The 15,147-nt window shown below is 32.8% G+C and overlaps 1 protein-coding gene across 1 annotated transcript in view; it reads right to left on the bottom strand.

Annotated features, from left to right (window-relative positions):
- Positions 1 to 690: 690 nt before the first annotated feature.
- The window catches only part of LOC123526425 (sodium- and chloride-dependent glycine transporter 1-like), a 32,244-nt gene continuing 17,787 nt past the window's right edge, over positions 691 to 15,147 (bottom strand). Inside the window, exons 10-14 of the mRNA XM_045305561.2 lie at positions 4,739 to 4,870; positions 4,374 to 4,473; positions 3,325 to 3,425; positions 2,636 to 2,806; positions 691 to 1,258 (exon numbers count right to left, since the gene is read on the bottom strand). Of these exons, the coding sequence (XP_045161496.2) occupies positions 1,142 to 1,258; positions 2,636 to 2,806; positions 3,325 to 3,425; positions 4,374 to 4,473; positions 4,739 to 4,870 (621 nt within the window). The 3' untranslated portion in view covers positions 691 to 1,141. The remainder of the gene's footprint in view (positions 1,259 to 2,635; positions 2,807 to 3,324; positions 3,426 to 4,373; positions 4,474 to 4,738; positions 4,871 to 15,147) is intronic.

Below are 15,147 nucleotides of genomic sequence, written 5' to 3'. Positions count from 1 at the left end.
GACACACATACCAATCACAGTTATATGCTAGAATTGTTATCAAGCTTAAATAATTGCTCTTTATAAACTTTATTCACGGCAGGCAATTTGGATATAACGGAAGAGTGAAATTTATCTAGAAATGAATATATTAGTTCGTCTAAGATCAATCTGTGTATGGAACGTTTTATTCAAACTAGCGAAGAAACGTCCAAATGAGACATTAAAAACATTTGCCGACGGGATAAAAATATTCTAATTACATTTATGTTTACATGGACGGCAACTGTATTGGCAGTTTAGAAAAAATCAAACATGCTTATTGCTGTTATGATTTAAGTAAAACTTTCCTTTGCACTTTGTCTTTCGTGACCATAATTACAAAATAATGTTTATCATTGTTTAATCAAAGCGCTGACAGCATAGAAAGGTTGAAACCAGCATTTGATGAGCTATAAACCACTTCGCTGTAACAGTTCAAGCCACTTCCATGAAACAGTATAACATTCAAACCATTTGCATCCATGTCACATTACATATGTAAATTCTGCTCTGACTAAAACCATCAAGTGTCTTGAAACACACAGACGATCTGGGTAAGGCAACCCTATATCGGCTTAATTAGAATATACTACAATGATACCAATGAGAAATACAAAAATACAAAATGCCTTTTGTTGTGTGTGAAATAAACAGAACAGAAGGAGCACCATGTTTTTAAACATCTATCTATTTTAAAACCCTTTATAGAGAATTAAATACAAACATTTGTCGCAAAACAGTTGTAATATTATCGAGACGTGATTAATACATGTTAAATGATGCATCTGGTATGAAATATGTGGCATCGCATTGCATCCTGAGGAATATCATTTTACTTTTGATATAGTTTGCCAGTTGTCACTTTCATGCTTGACCTCAGTGAATGTATGTTTGTCGTAAATACAGCACACTGTATTCAATATTACACACATGCAACTTTTTCCTGTGCACACTTCATATTAATAATACAAAGATAAAGATATAATTACACATAATTTATGCGATTGAAATTTATATTTACAAAGTATCAGACATCTATGTGATGTGTCTTACAAGACAAACTACAAATGCTTATGAATTATCATACTGATATAACAAATAATTGACGAGTTCGGGCGTATCATGTTTTAACGTCAAACACTACGACATTATTCTGTATCATTTCTAGGTACTGTTCCTGAAGGTCTTGATTGGCTGGTTTCCATTCTGGGCTTGGCTTTGTACTTTGTTTTAGTTTCTGAAAAATGCAAAAGGCAAATACATTTTCAAGGTTAAATTTGCATTTGAAATTGGCAAAATAATCTGTTCTATTCTAAATAACTCAAGCTTTCTCAAAGAGGCATGTGGTAGGTACTACAGCAAACACGTATATAAGTTTTGTCTATAGTAATTTATTGCATTAACGTTTCGGCTAACACCTTTATCAGTATAATGTATATAGAATAACATAGAATATATAAACCATGGACCCGACGTTAAACGTAAAGTCAAATGGTGGGAAAGGTTACGCACAATATCAAAATGCATATACATTTATATTTAATAGGTACTAACCAGGATATGAAAATACAAAAATTCCTGTATCAGAATTCTAAAGAAAAAAATCAAGATAGAAAGAAACGAAATAATACCAGGGTACATATGTAAAAGCATAATTACATATCATATTCATGGAACTGATCTGTGGTAAACAGTTATTTTGAATTTAACCCTTCTGTAGTTTGCGTTTTAAATTATGGATCTAGAAATTTTCTTTACAGAGACGGTTAATATTATTCTTCCAATATCATTCGGCATGAATGGGAAAAAAAATCATACTTTTATTCATTGAAATGAAATGTATGGCAACATTGGATAAGAATGCAAGATCAATAAAATTACATATATTAAATACGTTTTAAAAATGTTGCATGGCTTTTCCAACTTATTGCATGTTGCACATGTTGTATGTTATAAGTAGATCAACGTTTTTAGCTTGACAGTTCATGTTTCGACGTAAATTAAATGTCTCCATTGTAACATGACTGATTTTTTCCTATCACTGATTTTAAAAAATAAAGAGTCTCAGTATCTCAGTATCTTGTTTCAGTTTTGAAATATTGCTAATTTCTAAAATGTAATTTAAATGTTTTCGCATTTTAGGTATTTTGTTGGATCACTCTGTTGTTATATCATCATATCTTACATATGAAGTTAATATTGGGGGTACGTGCAGTACTAACAATAAACTGTTCGGAATAATAGGCAAGTCAGCATAAAATCCTAAACAGTCAAAAAATTAACCATGTACAGTAATGTACGTTTAGTAAAGAAAAACATATAATTATCAATAGATATATAAGGTTGTGATTGTCAGTGAAAAGTTTTTGTCATGTAATGCAAAACCAAATGAATACAGAGTGAAATGTCTAGCTTTAACTTAATATAGATAACCTTAGTTGTACATGGACTAAAGTATCGAAATGTACAACGGTTATTTGTAAAGAGTCAAATGAATATGGTATTTTTCCTACTAGATATTCTCATATTGCAATTTACAAAATTAAAAAAGTGTTAGCGAAACATCAAAAAGTCCTTAAGATTGTTTCTTGCGATAAAATTTGAGTTACTTAACCTCTAAAAGTGTGTCTCCCTCTGCTTTACGAAGCGCTTGAATCATGCAAACTGGAACTGGTATCAGGGATATAAACGCTATAACCCAGCCTATTCCGATAGCCCACCTGGGATACGTCACATCACCATACTTCACTGCCTCAAGTTGTGCCAGATTAAAAATCCAGATAAGCTGTTAGAAAATAAGTTATCTTTAAACTAATGTTTAGATATATCATACATTTCTATATACACAGATATACACGCCTTTATATTAAACATTAATCAGTGAGAAAAAGTTGATGCACGATGACGATGGTTAACTAAACGGAAAGCCTAGCTAGGACTCTTTTAATTGACCCACTTGTGCTCATATTGTCCTATTACAATCTTTATACTGCGTTTGTGGATTGTATGTAATGACTATACTTCTGCTTTTTATTTGTTTGTTTACAATATTATTTAAGTCAAGTTCTATTTACAAATGAATGTGCCTTCAATCAGGACACGTACAATTTTCAAATCGTTGGACATTGACACTTTCATAAATGGTAATATTACATATTCCATGCAAACAGACAACTTGGAATCATCAACGCCTCTTTATTGACAAAATGTTTGAAACGCAAACGTTTTCTGTTTGTCTGTTTTAAGCAGCGACCATATGGCAACGTCACGTTACCTATCGATCGTACTACTAAGTAATCATACCAGGATAATGAATGGTGTAATGTACTTCCAGAAGATTCCCCAGACAGACGGCAAGGCTCTGCCTATCATCAACTCTATATCCTTATACAGCCGTTCAATACCTGTGTTCAAGAGAAATTTATTTTGTATATTTCTCTTAACATATCGTATATTAAGCAGCTAATTTACTTATCACCCATTTAAAAAAATATCACATTCATTCTGCTGCAATGCCCTCTGTATTACAAAGGTGAAACAATTCTTTCATTTTTCTCTAATGCCCAAAAGACGTTAAACGACTTGTATGGAGATGAATGTAACAAATATTTTAAAAATATAACATAATCTAAATAATTGATGGTATAAAATTTGACAGCATTTGATATAGGAATTATTTAAATACTATATAAAGTTACTTTTGTTAATCTTTTAGTAATACCCTTTATATAGCATTACCGTTTTTGGAAGCATATGTTTTTTTTTATTTTGTTAATGTATTGTCAATGAATTTTATTTCTGGACCATGTTCACTTTAAACATGGTTAGAGGACAAAAGGTGAATTATTATTATTGTTATTATTATTATTATAAGATTTATATAGAGCCATTTACATGATAAACACGTCATCAAAGGCGCTGTACATAGCGAAAACGCAGCCACTCAGGGCACGAAATTTTTCCTCTACTAGTACAGACACAGAGCGATCAGAACAGACGGACAGAGTAAGGAAAAGCCCCCAGAATAGAGGGAGAAATCCTTTTTAGATACAGGATAACTTAGCCTAGCTCTTTGCAAATGGACAGTCGTGTTCTTTCACGTATCGGATGTCGATGTATAGCACCGATACACGCGAAGCTACTTTTCCTTGGAAGAACCAGTACATGCCTCTTAGCTAGGTAGAAGACACTTAACAGCATCTCACTTATGATTCCAATCCCAGACCTTTGAAATTGACAGTCAACTAGACCACCAGGCCACCTTTATCTGCGATTGGCTTCACTGAAACAGAAAATTTATACAATTTTGACTCTGAGTAGCACAATCAAAGAAGCAAATTATTAAGACATACCATACACCCAGGCTAGACCAACTGTTTCCAAAAAAGCTAGGAGCATTACGGCTATACTTGCACAATACCAGTCCAGAATCTGTAGAAAGTATATTCCACCCTTAAAAGAAAAGTAAATCTAAAGTGAACATTAAGAAACACATTATGGTAAAACCATAGGTACATGAAATCAAGGCATAATGTCAAAAGTCATATTTAAAGTAATGGGCATAATCGTTCCCCGACAACGGCTCAAACAGCAGTGTCTATATTCAAACATTATCAGTTTCGAAATTATAAATTTGATATGTCGGTTTAAAAGTGTTAATTTGAAATCTTACATGTAATATAATGTTATATGCAAGTTTAAAGGAAGAAGCGCTTACTTGAGTTACACAAGATATTCCAAGCAGGAACGAAACGAGGCAAACAGAAAGAGTGACTTGCAGCTTGCGTTGAATCAGTTGTCTTGGAAACGTGTCAATTATCGCAGTTGTCACTGTCTGTACATGCACAATCTGTAATTAAGTTGAATATCAACGGGTTGACACGCGTGTAATATATTGATATAAAATGTTAAATATCTACTTACTGGTATAAACATACCATAAAAAGTGCACACATGCAAAGATTGTATTTACGTGGTAAACAGATATTACATGTGAGACTATATGAGGCAAGTAGGAAATTACTCGTACATGCTGAAAAAGAAATACCGTCTTGTCCGATTCTGTTTTGTCGTGACAAAACACCACGTATTAAAAAAACGTGAAACACAGAATGACGTGATGATATTTCACTTCAAAGGCACATGACAACATATTATTTCATTGTTTTTTTTTTAATTGTTTATATATCTAATCTTCAAACATTTCGTGTATAAATTTACATAAATCAAAAAAATTATCGTCAATATATACAATGTTACATTTATCTTCATATTATTTTTTGCCGTTGTGTGTGCATGTGTGTGTGCGTATGTGTGTGTGTTTGTGAGTGCAAGCGTGCGTACGTGCAGATGTATTAGTGCGGTGTGTCTATTTTCAGGCGAATGAATGAATATGCAATAATGCTGATATAGAAAAACTTATTGACTTTGAGGCCAGTAGAGAAATGCTTGACTTGAACATTTCGGCCTAGGTGGTTCCAATACTCCCGCTTTCATAGCTTTTGGTATTGTTTAATCACCCCTTGGATATGGTGCCTGCTTTTTAATTTTGTCTTTTGGCAGTTCCTGTGATATGCAGGCTCCATAACCTCAGATCCCCTTTCTAATTTCCAGTTTTGTTTAGTTCTGCTCATTGTTTTCTCGTTTAGGGCAAACCCATTATTTTAACTGGGGACCATACGCCGCTTTTCATGGAATTACACGCTAGTGTAGCATTGAAGGTTCCATGTGCACCGCCGTATGAACACATCTGCAGATGTCTCTAAATTGCTTTTTGTACTTTTAGCATGTGTAAATTTTGAGTTCTGCTCAACCCGGGGCTAGAGGGCGTGAACGGTAGCATGCATTTTGACTACCGTCCATGAACAGGCTCAGTCAAACCGAGCCTGCAACATTTTCGTTTTTGTTGTGTTGAGCGACCTGTGGCGTTTCCACTTTTTCTATTTTAGTGTTGTAATATTTGCCTGTTCTCTGTGATCACAGAATTCCATTTGATATATCTCTAGAATTCCGTTGAAGGTGATGTGTGACATTTTATAAAACATTGTTTATAATTCCTCAAAGATTTGTGGCTTCCAATTCATGAGGAAATTATATAAAACAATTCTTTCGCTTTTTTGGAAAAACTATTACAAATCTGTAAAGTTCTAATTTAAAACAAAACTAACCATTATCACTGAACCGTAGATACCATAGATCACTGAAGGAGAGACTTTCTTACATTTGTACCAAATGTCACAATAAAGCAAGGCTTTCTGCTAGGTGTAGATCTCATATACCAAAACGTTTTACTACCCTTTTACACTTCTGATACGTGTCACCGATTACAAAATACTTGAAGGCATTGTAGATAATAACCGTAACTTTTTTAACATTAAAACTATCATATCTTTCTCTTTTTTCTCTGCAGTAAAACTTGAATTTTCGATTGGAAAAGAAGTCTCTATAATACTGGAAAATGTTGAATTTATCAAGCAAGAAAAATACTTTATGAAACAACGAATAGTGCTCAATTTATAATTTGGGCAAACCCTAAAAAAACAATCAGATAGCCGCTAATGTATCATAAATAGAGTAAAACAATGCTAATGGCTTTAAACGCTTCAATTTTACAACTACTTAGAATATTCCCCAAATATCTTCCAAATGAATGAATAATACAATATACTGCAAGATATTTGCTTACACTGCCCTAGTGTTTGCTTACTGTATTCAACTAGGATTGATCTTTATCAAATGTACATGCCTAAAGATTTTCTCAAAAACTTTGTAACGGTGATATGAAATGGGGGTATCCTGAGAATGGAAGCAAAACCAGATAAAACATTATGTAATATGCTAATGCAAGTCGTAAAAATTTTAGGTGCCAACAAGTGACACTGAAAGAAGCTCAAATAAGTTAATTTAGTTCGTTATTTAAAGCTAGCGTTCCTTTTTCATTTTACTTTTTTTCTATAGAAATATATTTCTTGAATATAGGACTCTGAACGAAATTGTCGAAATAACGTTATCAAGTAAATTAATATATAAAAATAATACCCCGATTTAGTGGTGTTCAAGCTAAATTGCTCTTTATATTGTTAACATATTGCAAAATTGCCTTACTGACTGAAAGAAAAGCAACCATTACATGTTTCCCTCAACTGTTGACATCTAGCAGTTTTCGCCCTTAGACTGTCTGTTTTAGCTTACCTCTCAGCTCAATTTCGCATATTCGACTGGCTGGAAACTGCATCATATATTATACAAATACTTAACATGATACTTTTGATACTTTTATACTGTACAAACACTGCAGTTAATAGATGATTATAAGTGCACATAAAGCTATATCACTGTAGTAATAGTCCGATGCTTAATTTGAATTCTATAATTTAAAAAGCTAAGTTTATAACTCCCGGTAGTTTTAGGAAAGCAAAAACGTGTCAAATGAAAAGTAAGCAACGAATATATTATCTTGACATGTGGTAACGAAATATTTTTCGCGTAATTAGGATAAAATATCTCGTAATTACTAGAAACGATTTCGTAATTACAAGATAACAGTTTCATAATAACAAGAAAAGATTTTGAAATAACCAGACAAGGTCTCTTCCTTAATGTTTTTGCAAGCAATAAAATAAAAAAGTGGAAAACCATATGTCGTCCAACCAACACGACATAAATGGAAATAGTTGCGCATGAGCGTTCGCACTTGGGTGTGTGCGTGTCTCTGTCTGTCTGTGTGAGAGGTAGCGGTTTGTAACAATACACACATATTTTATAACCTCTCATGAACAGATTAAATCAAACTAAAATGTACCTGCCATATTTTGTTGAATTGCACATTGGATCTTTTCATGGATACTGTCGTTACGTGCCATTTGATGGCCATAAAATGTTACCCTGTTCTAAGATTTTCTGGTCCACTGGGGTCATGGATTCATTTCAATATTAACTTATGACAGAGTTCCGCCTAAACCATTACATAGAAGCTTTTGGAGCCATTATGAAAAATGTGCACAGTTGCCTTCAATGTTTGCAAAAGATTTCACATAATTTTACAAACTGCTAACTATTATACCGTAGACTTATAAAATGAATTAAATCAACGATAGCTTACAATTGATATCCAGTAACATCACGCAGCTTATAAAGCCGCGTGGCAGCGCAATGTTCTGTAAATCGAATTATTGTATCTGACTGCATTTTGTAGGCTATGCGCTATCTTCACCTACAATAATTGAACATATTTCCAAACCATTGCTTTGGTGATTTAATCACGATGCGTTGGTCGTTTTTAGCACTCGTATCTTTGTAATTGTAATTTCTACGGGGAGCCGTATTTTCCGGCTTTGTCCAGTTTTATGACAAAATTTATAAAAGCGTTTATCAAATATTAATGCACGGTATTCCCTGTCCATTACTACAGTGCCAGTGACAGTCGGAAAACTTAACGATATCAGTTTTAGATATCAGGGGGATACTTAATTCAAGATTTGTGTTTGATATTCTTCCGTCTCGAAATGAAATGTTGGCGAACGCGAATGAACGTATTTCACTATATTCGTGCATTTACATTTTAAACTAATAATATTAGACAAAAATAGTTCCACTATTTGCACTTTTTTTTATGATCCTCTCTCTGATTACACTACAAAGAAGGGAGGAAATGCTTGCTGTTTTGATAATTATTTGGTTAAAATGTCTGTTTGACTATTTTGTAAATATAACACATACTGTGTAACAGTTCATCAGCGCATTTTCTCTTTAACTGTGTTTGTGTTCATGGCTTACAGAAAAAGCAATGGTGTCTCCTAGTTTGTAGCAGTGCGCATAACACGCAACTTTTATTTAGAAGAGATATAAATGTTGTGATTTTGATATATATAATCGAATGATTATATAATATGAAGGGCACATCTTAAGATTTGTGTAATGGGTGTCGAATCTATAAGATATTAATACTTTAGGTGTCTGAACTAAATGGTATCTGAACTAAATGTATCCCTGTCACTGATATATCGTTGAACAAAATCATTGTTTGGAGTTCAGAAGCGAGTGTGCTTTATCACGAGGGTGCAGTGATATAATTAAACGCATCTGAACAGTATGGCTGCGTTATTTGGACAATTGCTTTTCTGGATGTTTTCCCTTGTTTCCTAATGTTATATGAACTTGTGGTCCAACCCTTTTACCTTTCTTAGAGTGTTTTGTATATGTTCTGTATATGTACATTGTATATGTTGTCATAAAAAGGAAGGAATAAAATATGTTTAAATCCCTTGTTTCCCAAAAATTAATTAGCTTTTACTAGACTAAGTGTTTTAATGTTATATATTTTACCTTTGCTACATGTATCTTTTTAAAACTTTTATCATAATAATATAGCACAATTTAATGTAGTAATCCATGTTCTAAGAATAAAATATTACACTTTTATTTCTATAAAAATGTGTTAGGAACTAAATTATATGCAGAATTGCTGTTTTTTAACCTGAAGGTTTCTTGTTCCTCATATCCATTGAGACACTACTGTTTACGTGTTAAAAGGAGTTTATTGATCGCCTCCGATGAGGCCGCGATCAAATTGAATAGGACAAGTATATGTGCGCTGGGGAAAATATTTCATGATGGACCTGTGAATTCTTTACTTGTGGGTGAAACAGGTCTCATAAGTGTAAAAACGACTAGCTTCTACTGATTATAAAACATACCGTATGATTTGTTGTGAATTAACTGTTGTTGTACTTTTAGTAGTTCAACCGCCACCCTTGTTTAAGAGCAACATTTAAAAAACACATTTTTTTCATCCTCAAGGAATAAGTAAGTAGACTCGCCCAGTTTAATCAATCTAGACGCATAATCTAACTTTATACATAGAGCGCTTAACTTCACCCGATTTACATTCGGAACATTTTCACGCGTTTCGGGCTTTATCGTATGTTTAACATGGGATTTTTGAGCCGTCCAAAGATGTTGGAAATGTTTGTCTCATTGTTTTTTTTTTAATAAAAATGTTACTGATTTCATTGTCTACCACTTTTTTCCACACTTGCCTGAAAAAACAGTAATGAGTTTGTACACTGTTCAGACAATTGTGCTCTGTTGAAATTTAACCAAACACAAGTTTACCTTCATAAACATAACGCATGATATGTCACCATGCGCGGACCCAGAGGTGGGGATGGGGACTGGACCCCCTCTGGAAAATCTTTAAAAAAAGAAAGAAGACAAGAAGGAAAGAAAATGTTTTTCGAAAAAAAGGCAACATTAGGACTGCATGTAAAGTATATGCGGATGCTGCTACATACGACCCCGACATAATTCATATTATTTATCTAAAAGAAACTAAGAATTTTACCTTCAAGAAAGCTTGATTTTATCATTTTCCCAAATTTAACAGGTTAGTCCATAAAACTGTCCCAGAACGCAAAAAAATGAAGTGCTAAATTTCAAAAATTCCAGGGTGGGGTTGGGGGGGGGGATCGGACCCCCTCTGAGAAAATTGGCTGTGTCCGTGCATGGTCACTATACCTGTCCAGTACTGGACATTATGGTAAACGCTTCTTTCCTGAACAAATGACAATTTCGCAACTTCTGTCCGGTTTGTACAAATTTCTGGCCGCGATAAACCATTTGACTTGTATCTATACTGGAATCAACGTAGTAACATATCGAGGGTTCAACGCAATAAGGGCGTATCTACATATAATAATCATATGTGATACGCCCTTATTGCGTTGAACCCTCGATATATCACTTGAGATCGAAATATTAAGTGTATAACTGTCCCTTCAGTATATTTTTCGCCATTGCCACATCACCGACCTTTTGCTTAATCAATTATAAATAAATTTAAATTACCGCGTATATATGATTTTTATTATTCTTTTTTTTTCAGCTGGGAATTGGTTCTCATTTATTTTGTCTGAGTTGACTATAGACGGTCTGAAAGTTATGATTATATTTTCTGTAAATCTCTATTCTGTGTAGGACTGTAAATAAGTTTAATCTCAGTGTCAAAGCAATTCTATATGATGCTTTTAATTGTTTGTATATTCGTGCTTGGTCGACCGTATATATCATTTCACTATTGTAATGTACACCACAAATTCAATAAACAGCATATTTTTTTGTAAAAGCGCGAGACATTTAAGAAATTTACTGTCTTTTTTTGTTTTTTTTGTTGTTGTTGTTGTTTTTTTATGACGTACATCATACAAACACGTTACACTTGTTTTTGTACAATTCTGCAGACCTATCATATATATATTATAATAAAACAGAAATAATATCTTTGAGATACATAAAACAATTGCATCATTTCCCGCTCAGCTTTGTTTATAAAATCGTTTTGTATGTCAAAAAAGATAAATAAATGTGTCCACTTTGAATGATAAGACGCTTAACTTGAGAAGAAAGTTAACACTGTGTAAGATAAAAGTAGAGAAACAAAACATAGAGTTTACCCATGTGCGCTCTTGATTACTTTTAAATAGATTATTTCAAATATTTTTTTCGTGTGTCTTAGTAATGTACGTGGTAAGGATGTATACTAAAGATATAAGAAAGACTATTTCTTTAAATGATAAATTAAATCAAGTTTATTTTGCATGATTGCTATTTCTTTTTGTAGACAAAGTCTGATATTTAAATAGGATAAAAACTGGTTGAATACGGGAACCTTACGTCTATTTTGCATTTGAAAAATATAATATTTCATCAAATAAATCTTGAAATTTATGATATTGCTTTCTAACCCCGTTTGCACAAATCCAAAACTTATAGCCTACATTCTAGATTGAAAGGGCACGATATTCCCTTTGCTGAAAGAAAGTTACTTAGTCTATTCCACAAAATTTGAACATGATTACATTCCCAAAATAGATTTTATATACTTTCCACTTACATGTTACAAAACACACATAAGTTTGTTCTAGTCAATTTCATTTTGAACAAATACTTATTTGTTGGAACTATCCCCAGTGCTTTTCTGATTTTATTTCTAGTTTTAGTTTTACGTTTGCTTGTTTAGTGTATAGTACTTTGTTTTGTGCTTTTGCTGCCTGAATTTTATTTAGCAGGTTGTCTGTAGTAGTGTATATGATGCTTTCTTTTTTAAGTGATTCTTTTAGGTCCGGCTTGATGCTGGTGATAATTTGAAAATATTTTAAGAACTCATTATTTTCCAGATTGTATAAGTACTTGAATTGTTCAAAAGAATAAAAATCTTTTTTCCTGTAATCAAATAAGTGTTCTGAATATCTTATTCCTTTTTCATGCCATTCTTTGTAATAAAACGTTTTATTCCCATTCCTTTTGTCAGAGTTATTCAAGATTATCTGTTTTCCACTTATGTCATTTAATTCAACCTTCTTAATGGTATACCATGCAATAAGAACATCTTTAAAATACGTTGTTTTTACATATGTTTTCAATGTCTTTATGATTCAAATTACATTCAAATACTAACTTTCCCCCTGCTGTTTGGAGAATTGCATTATAGAAAGTACCCCAAATCACACTTTCACTGTTACACATAAATCGTTTTATCCAACAGGCTTTTATCGAGTTCAAAAAACACTTAATATCTATCATCTTTAGTCCTCCTCTCTCGTAATCAATTTGTAGTACATCTTTTTTTTATTTTTTCTGGTTTATTGTCCCATATAAAGTTATACATTATCTTAAAGTTTATTATTACCTTTAATTTTTCTTCAGAGACTTGGTAAAACTGTAAAGGGAGATATAAGTTTTTATCACTGTACTTTTTCCTAGTAATGGTAGTTTTCTGTGTTCCCATTGAACAAACAGTTGTTCAAGCTATTTAATTTCGGGTCTAGATTAATATTGTTCGAGAATGTCATACCAAATGTTTTTGCCGATTCTGATGTCCAATTAATTTTTTTATCATTACACAGTTTCATATCTGTATTTACTAAAGATCCCGCTCTTAAAATTGTTGATTTATTGAAATTATGGACCATGTGATAGCGGTATCTACGTACCATAGTTACCATATAGTAACCGTATCTTGGGACATTTTACGGTTGGTCTAAACATGATATTTTCATCCTTTAGAACTGGTCGTATTTATGTAGTCTTAATTTCTATTGGGAATCAGTCTATCTTTTATGGCAACAAAAGTGTAAAATCATTCATAAAATATTAATGTTTAGTACTCCCTGACCGTTGAGACATTTCCAGCTCAATATGTAAAAACTAAATGATGTTAGCTAGTTTAAATATCTAGAGACTATGTTCTGAAATACTTCTGATTAATTGTTTACAATTTTCAAAATCATGAGTCCCATTTGTGTACATATTCAATTACGGTTCATGATCATGAAATATTACATTATGAATAGGCTATAAAACGAAATGTTTCATTGAACATTCTAGACCTTTAATAAACAATTCTGATGATACAGTCCCCATTTGTCATGACGAAAACTTGATTTTACTGGGGTAGGGGGAATAAAGGAAACGGTTTAATTTGTTTACAATTACAATTTAACAGTTATACAACGAAGCACAGTGTATGCCGATTGTTTGATTTCGAATTTAGAAAATCCTTTTATCTCTAACCTTTAATTAATAAAAAGTTGCGATCAACATTACCTTTAATTAATAATAAAAAAAGCTGCGATCGACATTAAAATTATATTTACTGTAGGTTTCATTCATTGTACAAACATGTAAGGTATTCAAAATGTATGACACCAGGTGTAAACTTGCTATTTATGAGTCTGTCTGCTTGTTTGCCTCGGGGTAAGCGCCGTTTTTTTCAACTGTATTTCTGTTATGTAACGGCGAGTAGTTAACTTAACCCGTGTTTCTGGATTCTGTACCTGTATAAAACTGTTCTCCGTAAGTAACTTTCAACTGCCCCACTTGAATCAGCGGTGGAGGACGAATAATTTCAGAAACAATGGTTTTTATCAAATCGACACGCCTCACCCGGAGTTTGAACTGAACATACGACTCCGCGATCCGTAGATGTTCGCATTCTCTATTGCACTAGGCGGCGAGCTTATTTAGTCTCACAGGTGAAGACAATGCCTATAACATCGAGATACTGATATTTCCAAAAAGTGAAGGATTTTCTACATTTTACGATATTTTGACGGAGCTTTTGTTCACAGATTGCTATCGGAGATGTTGCTAAGAAATGCTGCGGAAAGATGCGCAAAAATGCATAAGTATTTTACACTTTGATGATACTTTACATAGAACATACACTCTTTTACACGTCAAGCTAAGGTCATTTGATTGATACTAAGTGAAAATACAAAATTTAAGTAGACACTACATATTTTAGACATGCCTATATGTAACTGCATCGAAGTGCAGTCAAAGATGCAGGAAAATGGTTTCAAAAAGAGTTACTTGAGACAAAAAACAAATGGTCATGACATTATATGTTTGGGGGAAATGCAGACAACCTTTTAGTCAAATCTCATGCAAAAGATGCTAATTACCTAATGCATATTTAAAATAAATTGGTCTTAGCAGAACTTTGAACTGGTTAGTGATCAGTTAGATAAAAAAAGAAGAGATTTTTATAGAACATTTAAGGAAATTGTGACAATTCATGTAGATATTTTTAAACATCTTTTTTTCTTTAAAAAATCCCAAAAGAAAAAGGTCTGTTTCAATTTTGATGCCTATATGTACTTTTAAAAGTAAGAACATGAGAAGATCAAAGAAAACAATCTGGGGTCTGTTAGATGCAAGATACTTTACGTTTCAAATAGCAAGAATAGGAACAAAATTGATAGAATAGAATAAGTGGAAACTTCACAGGTCGCTCAACACGACAAATACGAAAATGTTGCAGGCTCAACATTGATGTTCAACAGTCATGCGTTGGCATTGCCCTTATGGCCTAGGAACACAGTGCGCTTCTTGTTGAAAAATCATTTCTTACATCTTGTGACAAGGAAAACTGGTTCTCTATAGATGTAAATACTAAGAACATACGGCCGGTATAACTAACGTTAAACAAACCCTTAATATATTTTAACAGAAACATGTCAACTATTCAATAAGAAGTCGGTTCTAGCTGTTTTGTGTATTTTTGTGATATTTTTAAATAAAATATCATTAAGAATAAGTTAATTTTAAAGACTTACTTTTCGTAAG

This window comes from Mercenaria mercenaria, chromosome 14 (genome assembly GCF_021730395.1).
Source record: "Mercenaria mercenaria strain notata chromosome 14, MADL_Memer_1, whole genome shotgun sequence".
NCBI classification, from domain to species: domain Eukaryota; kingdom Metazoa; phylum Mollusca; class Bivalvia; order Venerida; family Veneridae; genus Mercenaria; species Mercenaria mercenaria.
The sequence above is the reverse complement of the archived record's forward strand: the minus strand, read 5'-3'. Positions and strand labels throughout refer to the sequence as shown.